At 37.6% G+C, this 23,785-nt stretch overlaps 1 protein-coding gene across 6 annotated transcripts in view; it reads right to left on the bottom strand.

Moving 5' to 3' along the window:
• Agbl4 (AGBL carboxypeptidase 4) overlaps positions 1-23,785 on the bottom strand; it is a 1,227,056-nt gene that overhangs the window by 1,020,765 nt on the left and 182,506 nt on the right. For all 6 annotated transcript variants that reach the window (XM_060366135.1, XM_060366138.1, XM_060366141.1 and 3 more), the window contains exon 3: positions 18,757-18,881. In XM_060366135.1, the coding sequence (XP_060222118.1) occupies positions 18,757-18,881 (125 nt within the window). The remainder of the gene's footprint in view (positions 1-18,756; positions 18,882-23,785) is intronic.

Genomic DNA, 23,785 nt, shown 5'->3' with positions numbered 1-23,785 from the left:
CCTCATTAGCCATCAGGGAAATGCAAATCAAAACGACCCTGAGATATCACCTTACACCCATCAGAATGGCCAAGATGAAAAACTCAATTGACAACACATGCTGGAGAGGTTGTGGAGAAAGGGGAACCCTCCTCCACTACTGGTGGGAATGTAAACTGGTACAACCACTCTGGAAAGCTATCTGGCGCTTTCTAAGATAAATAGGAATAGTGCTTCCTCCAGACCCAGCTATACCACTGCTAGGTATATACCCAAAGTTTGTTCAAGTACACAAAAAGGACACTTGCTCAACCATGTTTATAGCAGCTCTATTTGTAATAGCCAGAACCTGGAAATAACCCAGATGTCCATCAACGGTGGAATGGGTACAGAAATTGTGGTATTTGTATACAATGGAATACTACTCAGCAATCAAAAAGGAGGAGATCATGAAATTTGCAGGCAAATGGTGGGATCTAGAAAAGATCATTCTGAGTGAAATATCCCAGAAGGAGAAAGACAAACATGGGATATACTCACTTATATAGACCTATAAGATATGATAAACATAATGAAATCTATACACCTAAAAAAGATAATCAATTGAGCGGACATGGGGTAAGATGATCAATCCTCGTTTAGAAAGACAGATGGGATGTGCATTGAACGTATGACAGGAGTCTACTGAGCGCATCTGAAAGACTCTAACTAGCAGTGTTTTCAAAGCAAAGACTCATGACCAAACCTTTGGCAGAGTACAGGGTATCATAAGAAAGAAGGGGAGTTAGTCTGATGGGGAAAGGATAGGAGCTCCACAAGGACCAAATATATCTGGGCACAAGGTCTTTTCTGAGACTGACATTCAACCAAGGACCATGTATGGATATAACCTAGAACCTCCACTCAGATGTAGCCTGTGGTAGCTCAGTAACCAATTGTTTTCCCAAAGTGAGGGGAACAAGGACTATTTCTAACAGGAACTCAATGACTGGCTCTTTGGCCTCCCCACCCCCGAAGGGAGGAGCAGTCCTGTTAGGCCACAGAGGAGGGCTTTGCAGCCAGTCCTGAAGATACCTGATAAAACAGGATCAGATGAATGGGGAGGAGGTCCCCCCTATCAGTGGACTTGGAAAGGGGCATGGTGGAGATGAGGGAGGGAGGGAGGGAGGGACTGGGAGGGAATGAGGGATCGGGACATGGCTGGGATACAGAGTTAATAAAATGTAACTGATAAAAAAAAAAGGCAACAGAATAAACACTTTTATCTTAGGAAATGAAAGGAAAATACAATTCATACCAGAAAGGTAAAAAAAAAAAAAGATTATGTAAAATCAATATAGCATTTGTTCATTTTGTTTTATTATTCATTTATTTTTCATCAAACTATGAGCACTAGAAGCACAGGGACATCTTTCTTGCCATTATATTTTTTCGGTGCCTTATTTGTGTCTCATAACTACTTTTTTAATCCATACTCAGGCAAATAGCACATGCTCTTCTTCATATGTAAGTCTAGCTTTTTATTTATTTTTTTTCAATGCAGTTTATTCAGGAACATTGAACAATCCTCAGACCCCGGGGAAAGCCAGCCCACAGCTTAAATAGCCTCTGGGTAGCCAACCCAGGCGTGCCACGGGGGCAATGCAGATAGGTCCACATACATGGAAGCAAGCCAGATCCTCGGCCTTAGCCAAATGTGGAGTTGTTCGTGACAGAGAGCACTCACCATCGGGAAGGTGGAAGGCGGAAACCAGCTCCATCTTTAAGGCACAGCATTCCGCAGCTCTCTACAGTTCCCCCTTTTTGTTTTAGACGCATCAGGCAAGAGTAGAGGTCTGATCTCTGATAATAGAAATAAATTGGGACTTTGTACAGATGTTCATTTAGGTGTCATCCACCCAAAGAGCATCAGACCGTCCGATACCTTTTTCTCAGAGGCGGGACCTGGGGCATCAACCCGCATGCAATCAGACATGCTCTTCTCTGGGTCCAAAGCGGCTGACCCTGAGTGCAGTGCTTAGCCTCGCATCCTGAGCGTATCATTTTAGCTTTTTAAATATGTACATATTTATATAAGTATGGGTTATAAAATTAAAAGGGTCACTATGAAAAAATAAAAAGAGGTTTAAAAGAGAGGAGGTGAGGATAATAAGTGGAGAGGGAACCACTGAGGGAAGAAGGGAACAAGACTGAGAATAGGGTTTGGGGAAGATGAAGATATTAGAAAAGAAAACAAAATATGTATACAATGCCACAATGAGAAACTATTATTTCTGTGCTACTTAAAAGACAAAGAGTGCTGGACATGATGGTTCATACCTTTAATCCTGGCATTCAGGGGACAGAAGGAAGCAGACCCCTGTGAGATAAAGATCAGACGGGCTATGCAGTGAGTTCTAGATAGCCAGGGCTATATCGAGAGACCCTGTCTCAAAAGCCAAAGAAATAAACAACAAAAGGCAAATAAAAATAATCATTAAAGAAGTTAGAAGTAAAAAGTTAGTACTTCATCTATAATTAACAAGTTTTCTAAAAGTACGCAATATAGGAAAATGTTACTACGTGGTCAGATCTTAATTTGAAAGTGAGAACAGACTGACTCTATTTCTCTTAACTTGATGCTGCCTATGGCTCCTTTACCTACAGCTAAATCCTGGAGGGGAGAAGCTCAGCCACCGTGCTCTCCTTTTGTTGTACAGTCAAGTAGCAACACTCAGTTAAGAGAACATTTCAGTATAAAATTAATATAAATCTAATATAGGAATAAGTTAAATGTCCTGAACCAAATATAGCCCATCTGTCATCCAGACATGCCTTTAAAACATCAAGTATATATTACCTCTTACAGATTAAATATTTTAAATTGATCAGAAAGGAGAAAAAAGGAAGCAAGAATGCTTCCCCATGTTTGGTTTCATTTTGCCTTAACATTCATACACTAGTATTTTTAATTAAATTCAGTTAAAATATAGTATTTATATATATCAAAGAGGAACATCATCAAATCAGAGTCTTTATTCTAAGTATTATTTTGATTATCATAAAACAATTTAGAAATTTGTATTACTCTCTATTCTGATGACATACAATAGACTATCATATATAATTATTCTACAAGTATTATTTTGTTATGAAATTGAGTGTGAAACACTGTTGTAAAGGAAAATCATTTGTAAAAATCTACACACTGGACCTGAGAGATAAGAATTAACAAGGTCCCAGATATATACAAAATGTTAAAACAAAATAAGAAAAATACAGCTAAAATGTAAATCAAAACATAAATTATCGAAAGAGCAGAAGACTAGTTTGTAAGGTCAGCTCTGCCATATATGTCACAGAGGTTATGCACTGGGTGGAGCACTTATCATTAGTGATCAGGAAGTTTGTCACAGTAGGTATAAATTTCCGCATGGAGAGTGTGAAGGTATGGGAGCCACGGAGAGAGCTGCTGGGCATCTAACAGGCTTCCTGTGCACACTGCACTAGAAGACTGGCAAGTTGTCATGGTCCCTAGTTCCTGCCTTTAGGGAACTACTTAGCTTTATTGGACTCATTGTTCTTACCCAATAGTAGCACTTACTTCACAGTATTATTGTTTCGATTAATGGCCTAACTAAATAAAAGAAAATGTTGCAAAGTCTCTTATTTGCCACATGGTATTTTCAGCAACAAATAATGAGCATGTTATTCTTCTTTAATTAATGTTTTATTAATTACAATTTATTTGTATCCCAACTGTAGGTCCCTCCATCGTTCCCTCCCAATCCCACTCTCCCTCCCTCATCTCCCCCCCATGCCCCTCCCCAAGTCCACGGATAGGGGAGGTCCTCTCCCCTTCCATCTGATCCTAGCCTATCAGGTCTCATCAGGACTGTCTACATTGTCTTCCTCTGTGGTCTGGTAAGGCTGCTCCCCAACCTCATTGGGAGGTGATCAAAGAGCCAGCCACTGAGTTCATGTTACTCTTAGAGGACTTATCTCATCATGATGGCAGGAGGATTTTCTGATTCAACAATTATCCATGAGCAAACAGACCTCCACAAGAACTAAGAAAAGCAGCTGAGAAATCTGAGTGCTTTAGCATAACATAGCTGTAAGGAAGATGCACTAAGGAGAAACCAAAGGTCAGATAGCATCCATGTCCCACCTCCTAGCCCCAGCGACACAGCATATCCTCCACTTGACAAAGAGAGTAGCAAAAGAACAAATGATGTGGCTCAGAGTCAGTTCTGTATCTGGAATGTCAAACTCAGCTCCAGAAGCGTTGTATATCCTCAGACTCCAGGATGGCACATGGTACTAAGCATCCGCATGTCATCACTGGGCAACATTCGACAACCTGAACTCCAAGTCTCAGATTCACACTACTAGGAATTCCCCACCACTAGATTGAATCCAGAGGCTCCAAAGCTGCTCTGATCCTAGCCTGAGGCCAGCAAGTCGCCAGGCCAATATCCAGAGACTCAGGCTCCAAAAACCCATTTGCACACAAGTGTTTCAGGGGTCTGAGGAAGCTGGGGATGAGAGAGCATCCCACTATCCCTGGTAGGGGAGGGTTTCTTTTTCTTCCTTCTGATCCTAGTCTGTTAGGTGTCATCAGGAGTGGCTGCATTGTCTTCCTCTGTGGCCTGGTAAGGCTGCTCCCCTCAGGGGGAGGTGATCAAAGAGCAGGCCAATCAGTTCATGTCAGAAGCAGTCCCTGTTCCCATTACTATGGAATCCACTTGGACACTGAATTGCCATGGGCTACATCTGTGCAGGGGTTCTAGGTTGTCTCCATGCATGATACTTGATTGGAGTATGAGTCTCAGGAAAGACCCCTGTGCTCAAATTTTTTGGTTCTGTTGCTCACCTTGTGGACCTCCTGCCCTCTCCAGCTCTTACTATTATTTCCCACTTTCATAAGATTCCCTGCATTCTGCTCAAAGTTTGGCTGTAAGTCTCAACATCTGCTTTGATAGTCTTCAGGGCAGAGCCTTTCAGAGGCCCTCTGTGGGAGGCTCTTAACTTGTTTCCTGTTTTCTTCTTCTTCTGGGGTCCATCCTCTTTGCCTTTTGGAGTGGGGATTGAGCATTTTAGCCAGAGTCCTCCCTCTTGATTAGTTTCTTTAGGTGTACAGATATTAGTAGGTTTATCCTATATTATATGTCTATATGAGTGAGTATATACCGTTTATGTCTTTCTGCTTCAGGGATAGCTCACTCAAGATGATCCTTTCCAGATCCCACCATTTACCTGCAAATTTCATGATTTCCTTGTTTTTTATTGCTGAGTAATATTCCATTGTGTAGATATACCACAATTTCTGTATCCATTCTTCAGTTGAGGGGCATCTGGGCTGTTTCCAGCTTCTGGCTATTACAAATAAAGCTGCTACAAACATGATTGAGCAAATGTCCTTATTGTGTATTTGAGCCTCTTTTGGATATATGCCTAGGAGTGGTATAGCTGGATCTTGAGGAAGCACTATTCCTTAATATCTGAGAAAGCGCCAGATTGATATCCAGAGTGGTTGTACCAGTTTACATTCCCACCAGCAGTGGAGGAGGGTTTTCCTTTCTCCTCATCCAGCATGTGTTGTCACTTGAGGTTTTGATCTTAGCCATTCTGAAGATTGTAAGGTGAACTCTCAGGGTCGTTTGCTTTTTACAAATCATTATCTTTAATTCATAATATTTTGACCATTTATCCTTTCAAATATCAAACATCTGTTCAAGACAATAATGCAATTCTGTAAGGAGCATAGGCAGTTACAACTTCCTACACTTCTAAAACAATTCACCTTTTCACTCAAACGTCCAAAAATCCTTGCACAGGTAATTATAATGTAATCTTGTGACAAGTATTTGCAGTTTTACAGTTACTGCACACAATGTTTAAGTGTTTCTTGGCCATTTGATATTCCTCTATTGAGAATTCTCTGTTTAGCTCTGTTCTTTTTTAAATAAGTAATGTGAGATAGGTTGTTTAGTCCAGAGGAGTTTCACTTAGAGATAATGCTGCAAATATGAAAAAAAAGAAACAATATGTACAGCATGAAATGCACATAACAGAATGGGGAGGAAATACCCTACAAAGGAGAATAGGAAAAGATGAGATCAGAACAGCAAGCAGCTCCTAACAGTGAAACAGCAACAGCATCTAGTGCAAGATAAATTAAGACAGCGGGGACAATGTAGCCACTGAGTTTAACAATATCAAAATGATCTAGACAATAGTGAAAAGGAATTAAATACTGTACCATTAAATGCTGGATTTTTATGTAAGACATACTCACCTCACATTATAATGATAGTGACTGTCTAAAATATCACGAGGAAGCATGTAAACATTATGAACACAGTAATGCATTTTAATGCATAACATATACATACAGAGGAAATAATCCAAGACATAGTTCCTAATCTTATTAACAGTTCAAAGAAACTAAAATTTATATCTGTAATGTAAAACAACTCAAAAGAATTAAAATATATTCATATAGGAAGCACCTACACTGAAACTGAAATAACATAGTTGACAAGGAAATTCTGTAAGCTTTATGTTCTGCTATCTTAATTTCTCCTCTCCTTTTTTAGGGTTTCCCTGTATAGCCCTGACTGTCCTGAACTCATTCTATATACCAGGATGGCCTCGAACTCAGATACACCTACCTCTGCCTCCTGATTGCTGGGATTTAAGGTAATACCCTACCTTATGAATGTTTCCTTAAGTGAAACTTCCTACTTTATCAAGCACAGCTTATAGTCTACCAAAACCTTAAAAAAAAAACAAAACTGATAACAACATAACAATTCCTATATGTCACCAAACCTATTCAAAAAATAATTAGCACCACGCTCTAACCAACTGAGCTAACCGGCTGGCGCCTAAAATGTAACTGATAAAAAAAATAATAATAAAATAAAAAAAAGATAATCTGTTTTAACATTAAAAAAATAATTATTTAAAATTTAATCTTAAAAATGTGCCTATAAGAAATGATTTCCTGAATATAACACTGGTATTACAAGTTCTAAGAACAATTAATATGGGACCTTATAAAACTGAAAAGCTTTTGTACAGCAAAGACACGATTATTTGGACAAAGCATTTAGGCTACAGAATGAGAAATGATTTTTTTTTTTTTACCAACTACACATCCACTAGATGGCAAATATCTACAGTATATAAAGAACTTAAAAAATTGGACATAAAACAATTAAGTCAATTAAAAATGGGTACAATTCGAAACAGAGAGTTATCAAGAGATGAAACACAAATAGCTGAGAAACATGTAAAGAAATATCCAACATCTTTAGTAATGAGGAAAACGCAAATCAAACAACTTGATTTCATCTTATACTAGTCTGAATGGCAAAAAAAATCAGTAAAATAACTGACAGCTAATTATGGCAAGGATGAAAAGTAGCAGAAACACCCATTGCTGGTGTATGTGCAAACTTGTACAGCCACTATGGAAATTGCTGTGGTGGTTCCTTATATACCACAAGATCCACCTGGAGCCCTGCAAGAACTTACACCAAGAACTTTTTTTTTTTTTTTACCGTACTAAGAAAAAGCAGTGTAAATTTATTTCTTGGATGAAGTTTTGCTGCCAAATGGAATCTTCAAAAATATTTTGGAAATAAGAATAGATTTAAGATCTGTTTCAGTTAAGTTGTATTTATTATTTGAAGGAAGAATAAAATATTATTTAGTTTTAGGCAACTTATATATCGCCAGAATTCATGCGCATAAATAAAAAGCAAGTTTGTACTGTTAAATTTAGTATCTATTTCCAATGTCCCAACAACGGAAATAGATATGAGTGGAGAAAATCAATTTTCTATCTAATATAATAACAATAAAAACCCAAGTCTGCTAAACATGAAATCCACATCTGAAAATAACATGTGTTAACCAAGCAGTCACATGAACTTTCTCGTCCTTACTTGTGCCCTTGCTGCTAGTTCACTTTGCTGAATTCCTTGAAGGGTAATAGACAGTAGAAATTAATTTGGCTGATTCCACTCAAGTGATTCAGTCTATCACTTTGGGCTCTTCATTCTCTTTGTGGAACTGTGGCTGATATGCATGCAGATGAAAGCTTATTGCTGACATATTCCTCTTCAGTATGTCCAGATCTGTCTTCCAGGTAAGCAGAAAAATTACTGAAGATCAATTAGCTCTATTTGTATCTTTGGTGCTATTTGTAACTGACGTATATGTTACATAGACACATAAAATGATGAAAAGTAAGTGCAGCAGGAGACCCGAAACCTCTCAAAGAGCGGCAAACTGAGCTGGAATTTCTGTAGGCCCAATGGAGTGCTCATCAACAGTTTCAACACTCTGCACAGGCCACTGGGAAAGTCAGGAGACAACCTTCAGTGTTGCTGCTCCAGTGTCTTCCACATTTTTTGTTTTGTTTGTTTGTTTGTTTGTTTGTTTTTGAGACAGGATCTCTCACATACATAGAACTTCACCACACATATCAGGCTAGCCAGCTAGCCAGGTCTATGGATCTGTGTCTCTGCCTCCTATCATGGCATGGTTGGGAAGACAGGCATCTGCCACCCCAACATGGATTTTCAACATGGGTCCCAGAAATCTGAGCTCAGGTTTTTACACTTGTGACCTCCCTGCTCTATGTGACTCAGCCAAGTCCTCAGCTCTCTCTTTAACCTTTAAGACTTCCTGCTGTTTTCTCTCTGTGTTTTGTGGTGTGTTTCCTTTGGCCAGGGTCTCACTGGGCTTCCTAGGTAGTCCAGGCAGTCCCTGACATTATTATGATCCTCCTGCTTCAGTCTCTCTCTGTGTCTTCAAGTTTTTCCTTCTTGTAACATTTTCTTTTCTGGGGTCAGTTACTCATTTTTTTTTTATTTATTCCTGTTCATTTTGTAGATATTTCTCTTCTACATGTCATCTATGCATGTTCATGTTCACAAACAGAAACTAGGTTGTCCGGGGGTAGGTGGTCACCGCAGATTTTTTAAAATAATTTTTATTTTTATTTTTTATATTAATTACAGTTTATTCACTTTGTATCCCAGCTGTAGCCTTCCTCACTTATTCCCTCCCAATCCCACTCTCCCTCCCTCTCTTACTCTCATGCCCTTCCCCTAGTCCACTGATAGAGGAGTTCCTCCTCCCCTTCCATCTAACCCTAGTTTATCTGGTCTCATCAGGACTGGCTGTATTGTCTTCCTCTGTGGCTTGGTAAGGCTGTTCCCCCATTAGGGGGAGGTGATTAAAGGCCAGCCCATGAATTCATGTCAGAGACAGTCCCAGTTCCCCTTACTAGGGAACCCACTTGGACACTGAACTGACATGGGCTACATCTGTGCAGGGGTTCTAGGTTATCTCCACGCATGGGCCTTGGTTGGAGTCTCAGAAAAGACCCCTGGGCCCAGACCTTTATATTTTACTACACAGGCACTTGCTCATCCATATTCGTTGTTGCTCTCTTCAAAATTGTCAGAAATTGGAAGCAGTCTAAATGGCCATGAACAGACGAATAGACAAAATGTGGCATATTTTATACAATGCAATATTATTCAACTGTTAAAAAATCATGAAATTCTGTACCTCATGTTTTAATTGGATTACTTGGTTTGTTGGTGTTTCATTTCTTGAGTTCTTTACATATTCTGGATATTAGCCCTCTGTCAGATGTAGGATTGGTGAAGATCCTTCTCCAGTCTGTAGGCAGTCGTTTTGTTCTAATGACAATATTCTTTGTCTTACAGAAGTTTTCACTTTCACAAGGTCCCATTTATTAATTGTAGATCTTAGAGCCTGTGCTGTTGGTGTTCTGTTCATGGAGTTGTCTCCTGTGCCAAGGAGTGCAAGGCTTTTCCTTACTTTTTCTTCTAACAGATTTAGTGTGTCAGGTTTTATGTTGAGGTCTTTGATACATTTGGACTTTAGTTTTGTGCAGAGTGATAAATATGCTTCTATTTGCATTTTTTACATGTAGACATCCAGTTAAACCAAAACCATTTGCTGAAGATGCTGTCTTTTTTCCATTGTATAGTTTTAGCATCTTTGTCAAAAATTAAGTATCCATTGGTGTGTGGGTTTATTTCTGGGTCTTCTATTCGATTCATTCCATTCATCCACCATTCTGTTCCTATGCCAGTACCATGCAGTTTTTATCACTGTTGCTCTGTAGTACGCTTGAGATCAGTGAGAATTTTCAATAGAGTAATATCAAATGGCAAAGAAACATTTTAAAAATAAATGCTCAGTGTCCTTAGTCATCAGGGAATTGTAAATAAAAAAAAAAACCCTGAGTTTCACCTTACAACCATCAGAATGGCTAAGATCAAAAACTCAAGAGCTAACACAGGCTGGAGAGGATAGGCAGAAAGGGGAACCCTCCTTCACTGCTGGTGGTAATGTAAGCTTGAACAACCACTTTGGAAAAAAATCTGGTGCTTTCTCAGAAATTTAAGAATAGTGCTACCTCAAGATCCAGCTATACTGCTCCTAAACATGTATCTGAAAGATGCTCAACCAATCAACAAGGACACTTCCTCAACTATGTTCATAGCAGCTTTATTCATAATAGCCAGAATCTGGAAACAACCTAGATGTTCCTCAACTGAAGAATGGATAAAGAAATTGTGGTAGATTTACACAGTGGAATATTACTCAGCTCTTAAAAACAAGGAAATATGAAATTTGCAGGCAAATGGATAGAACTACAAAATATCATCCCGAGTAAGGTACCCCAGAAGCAGAAAGACACACATGGTATATGCTCACTTATACATGGATTTAAGCCTTATAATATAGGATAAACATACTAAAATCTACAGACTACTAAATCTACAGCTTCTTCTAAAGAAGCTAAACAAGGATGACGCTAGGGAAGATGCTCAGTCCTCATTCAGAAGGGCAAACAGTACAGACATTGGAAGCAGGAGAAGACAGGGAAAAGGGCAGGAGATTTCCACAGACAGTCCCTGAAAGAATCTACCCATCAGGATATCAAAGCAGATGCTGAGAATCATAGCCAAACTCTGGGCTGATTACAGGGAATTTTATGGAAGAGGGGAGAGATAGAAAGACCTGGAGGGAAAGGAGCTCCACAAGGAGAGCAACAGAACAACAACAACAAAATCTGGGTCCAGGGGAGCCTGTAGAGACAAATGTACCGACCAATAACCTTGCATGGAGAGGACTTGGACCCCTTGCTCATATGTAGACCATTGGCAGCTCAGTCTCCATGGGGGTTTCCTCGCAAGTACAGCAGGGGCTGTCTCTGATGGACTCAGTGGCAGGCTCTTTGAACACCTCCCCTGCCCCAACCTGGGAGGAGGCAGCCTTGCCAGGCCACAGAAAAAGAGGATGCAGCCTGTCCTTATGAGACCTGATAGACTGGATCAGATAGTAGGACTGGAGGATCTCCCTTATCAGTGGACTAGGGGAGGGACATAGGAGAAGAGGAAGGGAGGGTGGGAATGGGAGGAGATGAGGGAGGGGGCAACAGCCGGGATACAAAGTGAATAAATTATAATAAATAATGAATCTATTAAAAAAAATCATGAATGGAGGCAGAAAAACACCATCTTTAATGAGTTAACACAACCCCTTAATGAGTTAACAAAACAATTTGGTATATATTATATGTAGATGTTAGCTGTTAAATTTTCAATAAGCATCCCACAATCCATATAATGGCAGAGTTTAGCTATAGAGTAAAGACAATAAGTAGGGGATCTCCCTAGTAAGAGGAAACAGCATAGACAATTGTAGATGGATGGGGTGTAGGGGCAACTGAAATAGGAGGGAGGACCAAACATGAAGGGGGAGCAAAAAGGTGGGGCAGGAGGGAGGGAGTACAGTAGTGGTTCTCAACCTGTGGACCACAACCCCTTGACATTTACATTATAATTTGTAACAGTAGCAAAATTATAGTTATGTAGTAGCAATGAAATAATCATAAGATTGGGGCCCCCACAACACGAAGACCTGTATTACAGGGTTACAGAATTAGGAAGGTTGAGAACCACTGGAATACAGAGAGAGAGAGTAAAAACTAAGAACCATTTGAGAAGTCATATGCAAGCCTAATGCAGTAGAAGCTTTTGTGTAGTCATGACAAATAATGGGAGAAACAATTCCAACTAGGTACCTCTCACCACCAAATGGAATATCCAGTGCCAGAAGCAGATCAATTGAGCTGTTGGCCAAAAGGGCCCTCTTAAAAATCCCAAACAACCAGGCTATTTCCATGGCCCTTGGTTGCTCTCCATAAACTATTGCTATGCTTTTCACAGTTTAAATGTTCAAGTTGTTCTGATATTTAAGTCTTTAATCCACACATTAAAGTTTTTAAAATATTATAAATATTTTGCTATATATACATCCTGCTATTTCTACTCTTTATAAGAAAATTATTGTCAGAAAGTAACTCATGAAATAGATTTTTTTATTCCTCTACTGTTCATTTAGAATGTTTCTTCTTATGCAATGTTATGGTGATTTTAAATTATCAATGCTATTTTTAAAAAAGTTAGTTGAACTAGCAGTTCCATTAGGAAACAAATAGGAAATTCATTGGTTTTCCTTCAGTTTGGCTGGGATATTCTTGATGTTGTGTTTCTATACATTAATTTTAGAATTACTTTGGAAGATAAGGCATAGGGGGAGAAAAGAGGAGGGAGGGTGGGATTGGGAGGAGAAAAGGGAGGGGGCCACAGCTGGGATACAAAGTGAATAAATTGTAATTAATAATTTTAAAATTCTCATTAGAATTGTTTTGAAATAATATGCAAATTTTGAGAGATCTTTATACTACTGATACTTTACACATGTGAACACAGCTTAAAATATCAATCCATAGATTGTTCCTCCAGTGCATCTTAGTATGGATGGCAACTCTGTTATGTTATTCCTCTTCAAGTCTCAATGAATAGTGTTCAAGTTTCATTATATTTTGTCAAGTGTATATTTAGGTCATTTGTTCCAACCGAGTGGCCACTGATGTCCTTTCTCCCCAGGAAAGCTTTCCTTCAGTTTAAATCCAGCTAGTGATTCTCACGGATATACTTTATACTTGATAGTAACAATAACTACAACAACTGTAATTCCTTCAGCTTTAATCTACCCTGTTCTAATAAGCACCTTTTTTGTAATTTACTAAATTTAATATTCTAACTCAAAAATTTGTTTAACGCTATGACAGTCCCCAACAAGGTAAAGTTAAAATTTATGCTCGTGGTCCAATAGAGATTCCAGGGATTTACTTTAAGTTTAAAAATGGCCAATTTGGGATGATATGGTCATTCCAAGTGACCAATATTCATTGAATTTTTTTTATCAGTTACATTTTATTAACTCTGTATCCCAGCCGTGTCCCGATCCCTCATTCCCTCCCAGTCCCTCCCTCCCTCCCTCATCTCCACCCTGCCCCTTTCCAAGTCCACTGATAGGGGGGACCTCCTCCCCATTCATCTGATCCTGTTTTATCAGGTATCTTCAGGACTGGTTGCAAAGCCCTCCTCTGTGGCCTAACAGGACTGCTCCTCCCTTCGGGGGTGGGGAGACCAAAGAGCCAGTCATTGAGTTCCTGTTAGAAATAGTCCTTGTTCCCCTCACTTTGGGAAACCAATTGGTTACTGAGCTACCACAGGCTACATCTGAGTGGAGGTTCTAGGTTATATCCATACATGGTCCTTGGTTGAATGTCAGTCTCAGAAAAGACCCTGTTGAATTTTTATATTGTATTTTTCCAACCCCTTACTTCGCACCCTTTTAATATATATACTCTCTCTCAGAATATATAATCTTGTATGTATCCTAATTTGTCTTCATCCTCCTTTTATTTTGTAGTACATATTGTTAAAACTGAAACATGATATATTCTCAGCCAAACAGAGTATCTGGTAGTAAATTTATTTTCCCCTTTTATTATATTATTAAACAGCTGATTTTAGACGCTGTCCCCAGCAACTAAAGACTGAATCCAGAAAGGAAAGAAACAAGTGCAGTAAACTATATGATCCCTAAGATTTTCAATCAGAACATATAACCTAAACTAAAATGTAAAAAAATAAAGGACTTTTACTACATATGGCTGAAAAAACAGAAGTTAGAAGAATAAGGAATGAATTTAAGATGGTAGATCTAGAAATGCAAAACACAATATTAGAATAGAAACACTGGCAAAGAAAAATGTTCCATAAATCTGTAGAGTATTACACACTGGGCCAATAAGCTGTGTGAAAAGCTGTATACACACATGGTAAGACTCTAAAACAATGAAAAAATATCATTTACTTGAAATTAACTGCAAAGAACTAACAAAGTCCTAAAGGCCTCTCATTGAAAAGCTACCTTATGACTATGATGAAATACCTGCTTCTATACATGCCCAGTTACCAAAATCAATGAGTTTAAATAGAACACAATATACACCCAAATTGGACAACAGGTACCCAAAACTGAAGATCCCTTTGGAAAAATAAGTGAATATCTTCACGCCCAGGTATGTCATGATTTCCAAAATAGAGGGTTGTGAGATGTCTGGTCTGTGATCAAGCATCCCTCATGTCGGAGTCACTCGGTGGGTTTTTCCAGAAAGTCACATCTGTGCAATAGGGCTAAATTGCCTTCACTACATTATGCCCCCAGCAAAGCTTTAGAGTAAACCTCAAGGAGCAGTCACTTCTATACATACGAAAAAAATTAATAAAAAGATAAATTTCCTTTGAAAAACAGGATCTTTCTCTCTTACCCAAGGCTGGGGCCAGACCCCTTAACTCTAATTTTTTTCTACCTCAGCCTCTCAAGTAACTGGGACTATGGGTACAAGCCTACAACCATCTTATTTCAATGATGCTACATCAGACCTTATTATTCTTCTTTTTGTATCTAGAGAAAAATCTGTTGCATGCCCAGATAAAACAGGATTGATGAGCAGAGAAAAAGAAACAAAATATAACAAATGGACTTGTTCTGTAGTGCAATGATGTTACTGGAATGCAATTAATTTCTTTATGCCTAGAGGCCTGAGGCACTCTGCAATAAACTATTTACCTGTGTGGGGTTTCAAAGTAAAGAAAACAAGCAATTCACTCTGAAAATGTGAATATTTGCATAAAAACAGCAATTTCAGTCAAGAAAGTTTTAAAAAACACCTAATTTGATACTGATGGGAAAACCAAGTAGCATAAACTTTAAATAACAGGCGCTGGTTCTCCAAGATGCACACATCCTTTGTCCAACCACTTCCCTGCAAAGAAGTTCTTTCTAAATATTTTTTTAATATTTCCTACAGTAAGATGTTTCCAACAATACCATGTACAATAATATATAATGTAATATATGATTTATTATATTAATATATTAATATATAGCATTTATATTCAAGAGTAAGGAATGAGTACATAGTAAACAGTTATTTGCCATGTTTGCAAAATTTAATGATACAAAAGTAATTGTCATATTTGGTTCTTAAAGGAAAAATATTAGAATTATATTTATAATGCAAATTAATTATCTAAAAAATACCATAGAGAATATATCCAATTTAGTATTATCTACCTCAAACTAGGAAAAATGATAGTGGTGTGCATGTGTGTGCATGTGTGTGTGTGTCTATGTTCCATTTTCTGCTTCTAAGAATTAACTATATATTCCATGTTTAATATATTGAGCACTGGCTGCTTTTGTAATCAGGAAATGGAAAAATAAAAATAGAATATAGAAAACAATGTACAAATGAAAACAGCTGAAGTAGCCCAAGCATATCATTTTCTTTTCTCTTATTGGCTAAAATTCCGTGGTAAGTATTTAAATAGAAAGATTTGCTTTTACCTCACACAAATGTTCTACTTCATCAATAATGCATTTCTACATAAGAATATTTAATATCAGTTTTTCAGAGAGAAAAATTACTTTTTCATAAAGGGAGCAGGACATTTAGTTTCCATCAACTCTTGCAAATGTACTATTTAACAACTACTTTTGCAGGGCTAATATATCAGTCCTGTGATACTGCAGCACATGTTCCAAGCTTTTATCTCTTCCTAACAACATCAAGGAAAATAACCCTGGAGCTAGCCCTGCATGTACAGTACATTTGATTCTTTGATTTTTAACATTCACTTAATGGAGTCTGTCTGTGATGACTAATATTTTCTTGTCGGCTTGTTCCTCAAGCACTAAATAAAGTTCTTGAGGAGATTACATTCGTGCAGCTCCCATTTTAGCGGAAATTGGAGAGATGTGGACAGAGATTATAGGAAAAGACATTATAAAAGCAGATCTCACAAGTCAGACTTTAATAGCAAAACCTTTCTCGTTCATGTAGGCAACCATGAAAACAAATATCCTGTGAACTAGGGATACACACAGTATCTTTCTAGTCAATCTTTATTCCTTCTTGAGACAGATTTCCATAACTTTATACTGTGGTTAGATTTGATGAGACAGTGGCCACAGAAACATGGTGAATGAAGCATCAGGCTCAGAAAACTACATGAACACATTGAAGGTTTCAGATTGTCACAGCGTAGGGTAGTCTTGTTTATATAGTTAGAACCCAGGGAAGAAGATTAAATATCAGCCATTACAACTTCAAAAATACGTGTTCATAAAACACACCCAATTCTCTCATCAAAGGAACTTGCTTAGAACACATTCATGTTACTTATTTAATTGCTAGAAAGAATGCCATAAAGCCTATATACTTTAAATATACAGTATAAAATTTAGGACACTATGGTTTTGACATATCATTTCAAACAATAAAACGGGCATTCTACAAGCAAATTAGCAAAGCAAACTATAACATTTGAAATGCATGGGAACTTTCCCAACAGTCTGTGTCAGGTAGAGTAACTGGAGGGAGTGATTTTCAGCAAATGTCAAATGAACACATCCCTACTCCTTTACTTATTAATATGAGCTGAATACAGACAATCTTCATTTGAGACTGAAGTAAGAAACAATGGCTGGCCCTAATGTGACCCAAAGTTTAAGAAATAGCATAAATTCAGGAACTACTACTCAGTCTCTATTTAACAATAAAATTTAAAAAAAAAAAGTGCCTTTTCTAGGACTTACTGGTTTCTTAGACACAGAGGCAAGCTGAAGAATATAAACTATGTAAGAAAGAAAAGAGCAGTACTTTCTATGGATTGGATATCCTGGCACATTTATGTGGCATTTAAGAAAATGTTTTCCCTCGTTCATGTGAACTGTCTGCAGAATAGTTTTTGCTTTTCAGAGGAGTGTATATATGATAAGTCTAACTTACCAACCTGAGCTGGCAATAGCAATAGAAGGATGGACGAGAGGATATTTGTTCACTTTGTGATATCTAGAGAACGTTTCAGGCGTACACATAAATTTTCAAAGAGTATTTGAAGATTATTGATTATGTTATGGAATAATCCTAGAGGCAGATGAACCGCTGTACATGGACAGGAATGAGAAAGTGCATGATACTGCTATGGAAACTCTAAAAAAAGAGAGCCGGTCTTGTAAGATTAGCTAAAAGCAAGAAGCAAGGCTAGAACTAGTTGCTCAGGGTATGGGGTCTCTGTGTAAGCTTTGGCTCTTTTGTCTCCTTTCTCATGTGCTAAAACTCTGAAGTGTCATATTTAGCATGATACAGATATTTTTCCCATATTCAGTTCCCACCAGTTGGCCTCTAAACAGCAACAAAGAGGGCATATTCCCCAGTGCTGCATCAGTGGTATTGCAGGGAACTGGGACAATTGGTTGAAAAGTTTAGTATTCCTCCCTCTTCTGCTAAAGCTAGTATGCCAGGAACAGAACAGTGTCAAGGAAGAGCCCAGGAGTCCCTGAATTCCAAACACTTCCAGAGCCTAAAACATGAATCAAGCTGTAACTGAAAAGAACAGAGAGATGCAGACAGCATTGAGTGACTCTGAGGAGACATGGAACAAGCTCATTTTTCTTCCTGGTAGTCCAGATAAAGACAACCCAAGGAGAAAGGGGTAATGCCTTCCATGGCCAGGCTTCCATGTGCATACAGAATCATAAAATCACTAGTCACACACCGTTGGTGTAGTCTGCTTGTTTGTAGCTGTCTGAATGGAACAGAGTGGCAATGTTTGTTAGAATTAGATTTTGCTAATGTATATTTAAAGCATAAGTACTTATCATTATTTTCATCAATATTCACTCATGAAAAACAAGTTTTCAAAAGGACTATGAATCACTAGCAGTTAGAAAGTAAAGCTGAAGAAATCAAAATTAAATCAGATTAATATGTTCATAAAATTTAAGCATGAACAGAAAACACAACACGAGGTCTCCCAAAATCACTAGATAACAACATAAAAAGCCTTTCAGTTCCTGAGCACATAAACTTCAGGGAAGACAATCAGTTATAATAGTCATGCAACCTTAAAATAGGAACATCCTGTTGGAAAGATAAGGGCTTTTTATGAGATGGGGCTTATGAGAAAAGTCTTCCTGGGTCTTAGAAAGATGATGTAACAGCGTCTTAGAAACATAAGCAACAAAGCACTTCCAATGTTTCCTTATGGTAGTCCACAAGGAAGCGTCACATATAAGAATTTAATCAGTAAATAATTCTTTATTTCTTAGATAAAAGTGTGGATTAATTCCCATCAGAAAACATAAGTTAGCATTCTTTTCCTACTGCTCAATATCTCTTGAAACAAAATCCTTTTATTGCTATAGATGTAGAGAAATATAATCTGCTACAGAGTTTTAACAGCTGTTAAAGAAAGAAAACTATGTTCTATTTGTAAGAGCACACTAGATAGCCACCATTTCCCTCACCTGTGATTCTTTCACATTTTCAACAGTAAAGTTGAACCAGACGCGGAAGCGAGGATTACAGGTGTCTGGCCTAATGAACAGATCATACTCAAACTCAGAGACTTGCTCAACACGGCCAAGGTTACCTAAAACAAAGCATAAGAGAACTGTGTTTTAATAAAAATTCATGCATCTTAACAAGATTATGAGCTCTGATACTAGTCCTAATCTTTATTTGACACTGGTAGGTCTAAACAGCCATGATTTTAGACCTAGCAACTCCAAGTGCAGCCTAAAGTAAGGAAGACTTTCAGCTAGTCCAGGCTGTAGTACAGATGTCTCTGCCAGGCCTTTATGATCTAGAACCTTTGTGCAACAAACAAGGTTGGGTTATAAAGACTGTACTATGTCCCAATAAGCTTTGGAATGAATCAATGCTACAATTTTCCCTCCTCTCCCCTTTCCTCCCCTCTCCTTCAGAAAGTTCTCTGACTTCCACCTGTGCACCATGGCATGTGTCCACCAATGCACACAACCACAGAATAAACAAACAAACATGATAATGTAACAAATACGTAAATTTAAACATAACTATTACTACATTAAAGAACAAAATGTAAATTTTAACTACTATTCAGTTAAGATAAAAATTAATTTTAGTAAAAAATTAGTAATTCTCAGTTTTATGTTTGATATAGACTGTCCTAAAGGTTAAGTGTACTGATCAGTTTAATATTCAGAACAACTTGAATGAATGAGGTACTTTTACTATCTCATTTTACATACAAGAAAAATATAGAATAAAGAACTAAAACAACTCCAAAGTTAGTAGTAAGTAACTAAGTAGCCACAAATGATTTGAATACAAAAAGCACATCTCTTAAACACTACTGACAAGACTCTATAGCTGTCTACATAACACACCTGGCACAGGTAGCACAGAGATACAAATGGAAGCATGTTTTAAATCACTGGGCTTGACACACACTCAATTATACATGCACACTTTTAAATTTCATATTCTAGAAATATTTTAATGTTCATTCCAGTCTTTAAAATAAAATATATTCCACTTGTTGGACAGTATAAACAGATTTCAGTAAAAATAAAACTTTAAGTTGTTACTATGTACAGAGTTGTTAATAATAATATAATGTACTCTCTAGAAATAAAAAGTTTCAAAATGATTTTACTCATATTACTAAATCTTCACCTTGACCCAATAATGATGAACCTGAAACCCATAAGCACTTAGTGCCTATTTAAATTCATACTTTAAAGCATTAGGAAAAGACTTTGAAAGGAAGACATCTGATTATATTGTGACAGTCTTTGTATTACACCATAACTACATATCCATTTTTTCCTGAAGTATTCAACTATGTATTATATCTTGGTCTTATGGAAACAGATATTTGAAAATACACCATAACTACATATCCATTTTTTCCTGAAGTATTCAACTATGTATTATATCTTGGTCTTATGGAAACAGATATTTGAAAATAAATTTTTAAAATTTAAGCCATGTTGGACAAATAGGAACAAACAAACAAAAAACATAGGATTCATATTTTAAGCTCAAATATATTTTAAATTTGTCAAATATAAAAGGATTAAATATTTAAATCTATACAAAATAAACTTAGGTCACATTATGCTAGGTAAAATAATTCAGAAACAAAAAAAATGCTATGCAATATTATTACTCTGCACAATATTAAAAGTCAAATTTGTAAAGATAGACTTAGAGCAGGTATTGCAGACTTTAAGAAATATTACTAGAAACAAACAAGGATAACTCATGGTTTAAAAAATCAATCCCCCCATTCACAAGTCTCAAAAAAATAAAATAATTTGGAAAAAATTTAATCATCACCTTTGTGATGAAAATTTTGAAACACAAAAGAAATAGATTGAAGACAGTAGAAAATAGAAAGACCATCCATGCTAATTATATGTCAGCATAATTAATACTGAGAAAATAGCTATGCTACCGAAAGGAATCCACAGATTCAATGTAATCCCTCATCAAAAGGAAAGCCTTTAACAAAATCTAACATTCTTTCATAATGAAACTCCTGTGACTCTAGGAATACAAAAACCATAGCTCAACATAGTAAAGGTAATACACTACAAGCTTACAGTCAATATCATGACAAATGAAGAAAAACTCAAAGCATCTGCACTAAAATTAGTAACAAGACAATAATGTCCACTTGTTCTACTCTTGTTCAAAATAAGTGCGAAATGTCTTATCTAAGGCATTAAAACCAGGGATAAATTAAGAAAGGAATAAATCAAAGCATATTTATTTGGAGATGATACAAATCTATATACAAACACTTCAAGGCATCGCTGCAAAACTCCTACATCTTATAAAAATGTTAAGCAAAGTAGGAAGATACAAGATTAACACAGAAAATCAGTAGCCTTCCCATAAACCATAACAAGCATACCAAGAAAAGGAGAGAAAAAAAAATCAGGAAAACAATCCCATTTGCTGTGACTCAAAGCCGAACGTTAGGCAGAGCACCAGGAGCCTGGTGAAAGAGTGAAGTGGAGGATATAAAGACCCAGAGGAGACAAACACTCCACAAAAAGACCAACAAAGTCAACTAACCTGGGCCTAGAATGGCTTAAGGAGACTGAAGCACCAAATAAGCAAGGACCATGCATGTACTGTACCTAGATCCTCTACACATATGTAGCCTATGGGCACCTTAGTCTTCATGTGCGTTCCCTAGTAGGGGAGCAGGAGCTGTCTCTGACACGGACTTTGTTGCCTAATTTTTGATCACTTCCTTCTGGTGGGGCTGCCTTGCTCAGCCTCTGTGGAAAAGGGCGCACTCAGTCCTAATGCTATTAGATGTCCTGGGGTTGGTTGGTAGAGGGCTGGTGGTTCCCATTTTCTGAGGAAAAGGGGGGGGTATGAGAAAAGAGGGTGTAAGGGTAGGACCAGAAGAAGAGGAGGGAGGAGGCTATGGTTGGGATGTGTGAATAAATAAATAAACATTAAAAAACATTAACATCAAACTCAAATTAAAATTTGGACTAAATATAACAAAGGAAGTAAGAGACTTGGACAATGAAAACTAGGGAAGCTAATCACTAAGAAGGACCCTAGGGAGGATGCTTAAATCTCTTTCAGAATGTCAAATAGAATAGATACCAGAAGTGGTAGAAGAGAGGAAAGAGGATGGGAATCTACCATAAAGGGTATACCCAACAGGGAATCGAAGCAGATGCTGAGACTCAGGGTCAAACTTGGCAGAGTACAGGGAGTCTTATGGAGGAAGAGAGGGGTAGGGATAGAGGGACATGGAGGAAACAGGAGACCCACAAGGAGACCGACAAAGCTAAAGGATCTGAGCCCAGGGGGTCCTGCAGAGACTGATGCACCAATGAAGGATCATGCATGAAGAGGACATAGACCCCCTGCTCAGATGTAGCCAATTGGCAGCTCAGTCTCCATGTGGATCTCTGAATGAGGATCTCTGAATGAGGGGAGCAGAACATGCTCAGTCTGATGCGACTTGATGAGCAGAGATGGTGGGAATGAAGGTTTCCCTTTTCTGAGGGATCTTTTTAATTAATTAAAATTACACCAAAAAGGAAACTGAAGAAGATACCCGAAGCTGAAACCCATACTTATTTTTTGGTGAGATTAATATGATGAAACACCATACACACTCACCAAAAGCAATCTACAGTTTTAATGCAATTTCCATCAAAATTCCAGTAAATCCAATTCATCACAGAAGTTAAAAAAAAAGAATCTCAAAACATGTATGTACGGGTCTGATGCTCTTTGGCTGGATGACACCCAAACGAACATCGGTACAAAGTCCCAATTTATTTCTAATATCAGAGATCAGACCTCTACTCTTGCCTGATGCATCTAAAACAAAAAGGGGGAACTGTAGAGAGCTGCAGAATGCTATGCCTTAAAGATGGAGCTGGTTTCCACCTTCCACCTTCCCGATGGTGAGTGCTCTCTGTCACGAACAATTCCACATTTGGCTAAGGCTGAGGATCTGGCTTGCTTCCATGTATGTGGACCTATCTGCATTGCCCACGTGGCACGCCTGGGTTGGCTACCCAGAGGCTATTTAAGCTGTGGGCTGGCTTTCCCCAGGGTCCGAGGATTGTTCAAGGTTTCTGAATAAACTGCATTGAAAAAAAAAAAACATGTATGTAGACACAAAAGAACCAGGATACAAAACTAATTGTTAACAATAAAAATGCTGCTAGATGTATCATCACCCCTGATTTCAAGTCTTACTATAGAACTATCACAATAAAAAAATAACATAATAACACCATAAAAAGTGACAGTTGAATAATGGACTAGAATTGAAGACCCAAATTGAAATCCATATTCCCAGAGCTAGCTGACTTTTGACCAAAAAGGGAGAGTGGTGAAAATACATATTGGAGAAAAGACAACATCGTCAACAAATTGTGCTTGTAAAGCTCCCTAACTATATATGAAACAAGACTAGATTATTATCTCTCACCCTACAGAAAGCTAAACTCCAAATGGATCAAGGATATCAACATAAGACCTGATACCCTGAAACTATCATAAGAAGAAAAATAATATTCTTCGACAAACAGGCACAGGAAAGGAATTTATTAAGAGGATACATAACAGTGCAGGCCTTAAGACAAATGGAATTACATGAAACTAAAAAGCTCTACAGCAAAAGACACCATTATGCTAATGAAGAGGTAGCCTACTGAATGGGAGGAATAAACCAGATATACATTAGATAGAGGATCAATGTCTAGAATATACAAATAACTCAAAAACTAAAACATCAAGAAACAACCTAATTAAAAATTAGGGGGTGGTACTAAAAATAGAGTTCTCAAAAGAAATATAATATATAATGCTGAGAAATATAATTGGCATTAACCTTCTCAGCCACTGTTCAGGTGAATAAGACAGTACAAAATGAAAATGCTTAAGAATCCTTATCCCAGTAGCAAATAAAGTAAATTTAATAAAGAAGCAGCAAGAACAAAACAGGGAAATGCAAATTAA

The sequence above is a fragment of the Meriones unguiculatus genome, chromosome 12, assembly GCF_030254825.1.
Source record: "Meriones unguiculatus strain TT.TT164.6M chromosome 12, Bangor_MerUng_6.1, whole genome shotgun sequence".
Taxonomy (NCBI): Eukaryota; Metazoa; Chordata; class Mammalia; order Rodentia; family Muridae; genus Meriones; species Meriones unguiculatus.
The sequence above is the reverse complement of the archived record's forward strand: the minus strand, read 5'-3'. Positions and strand labels throughout refer to the sequence as shown.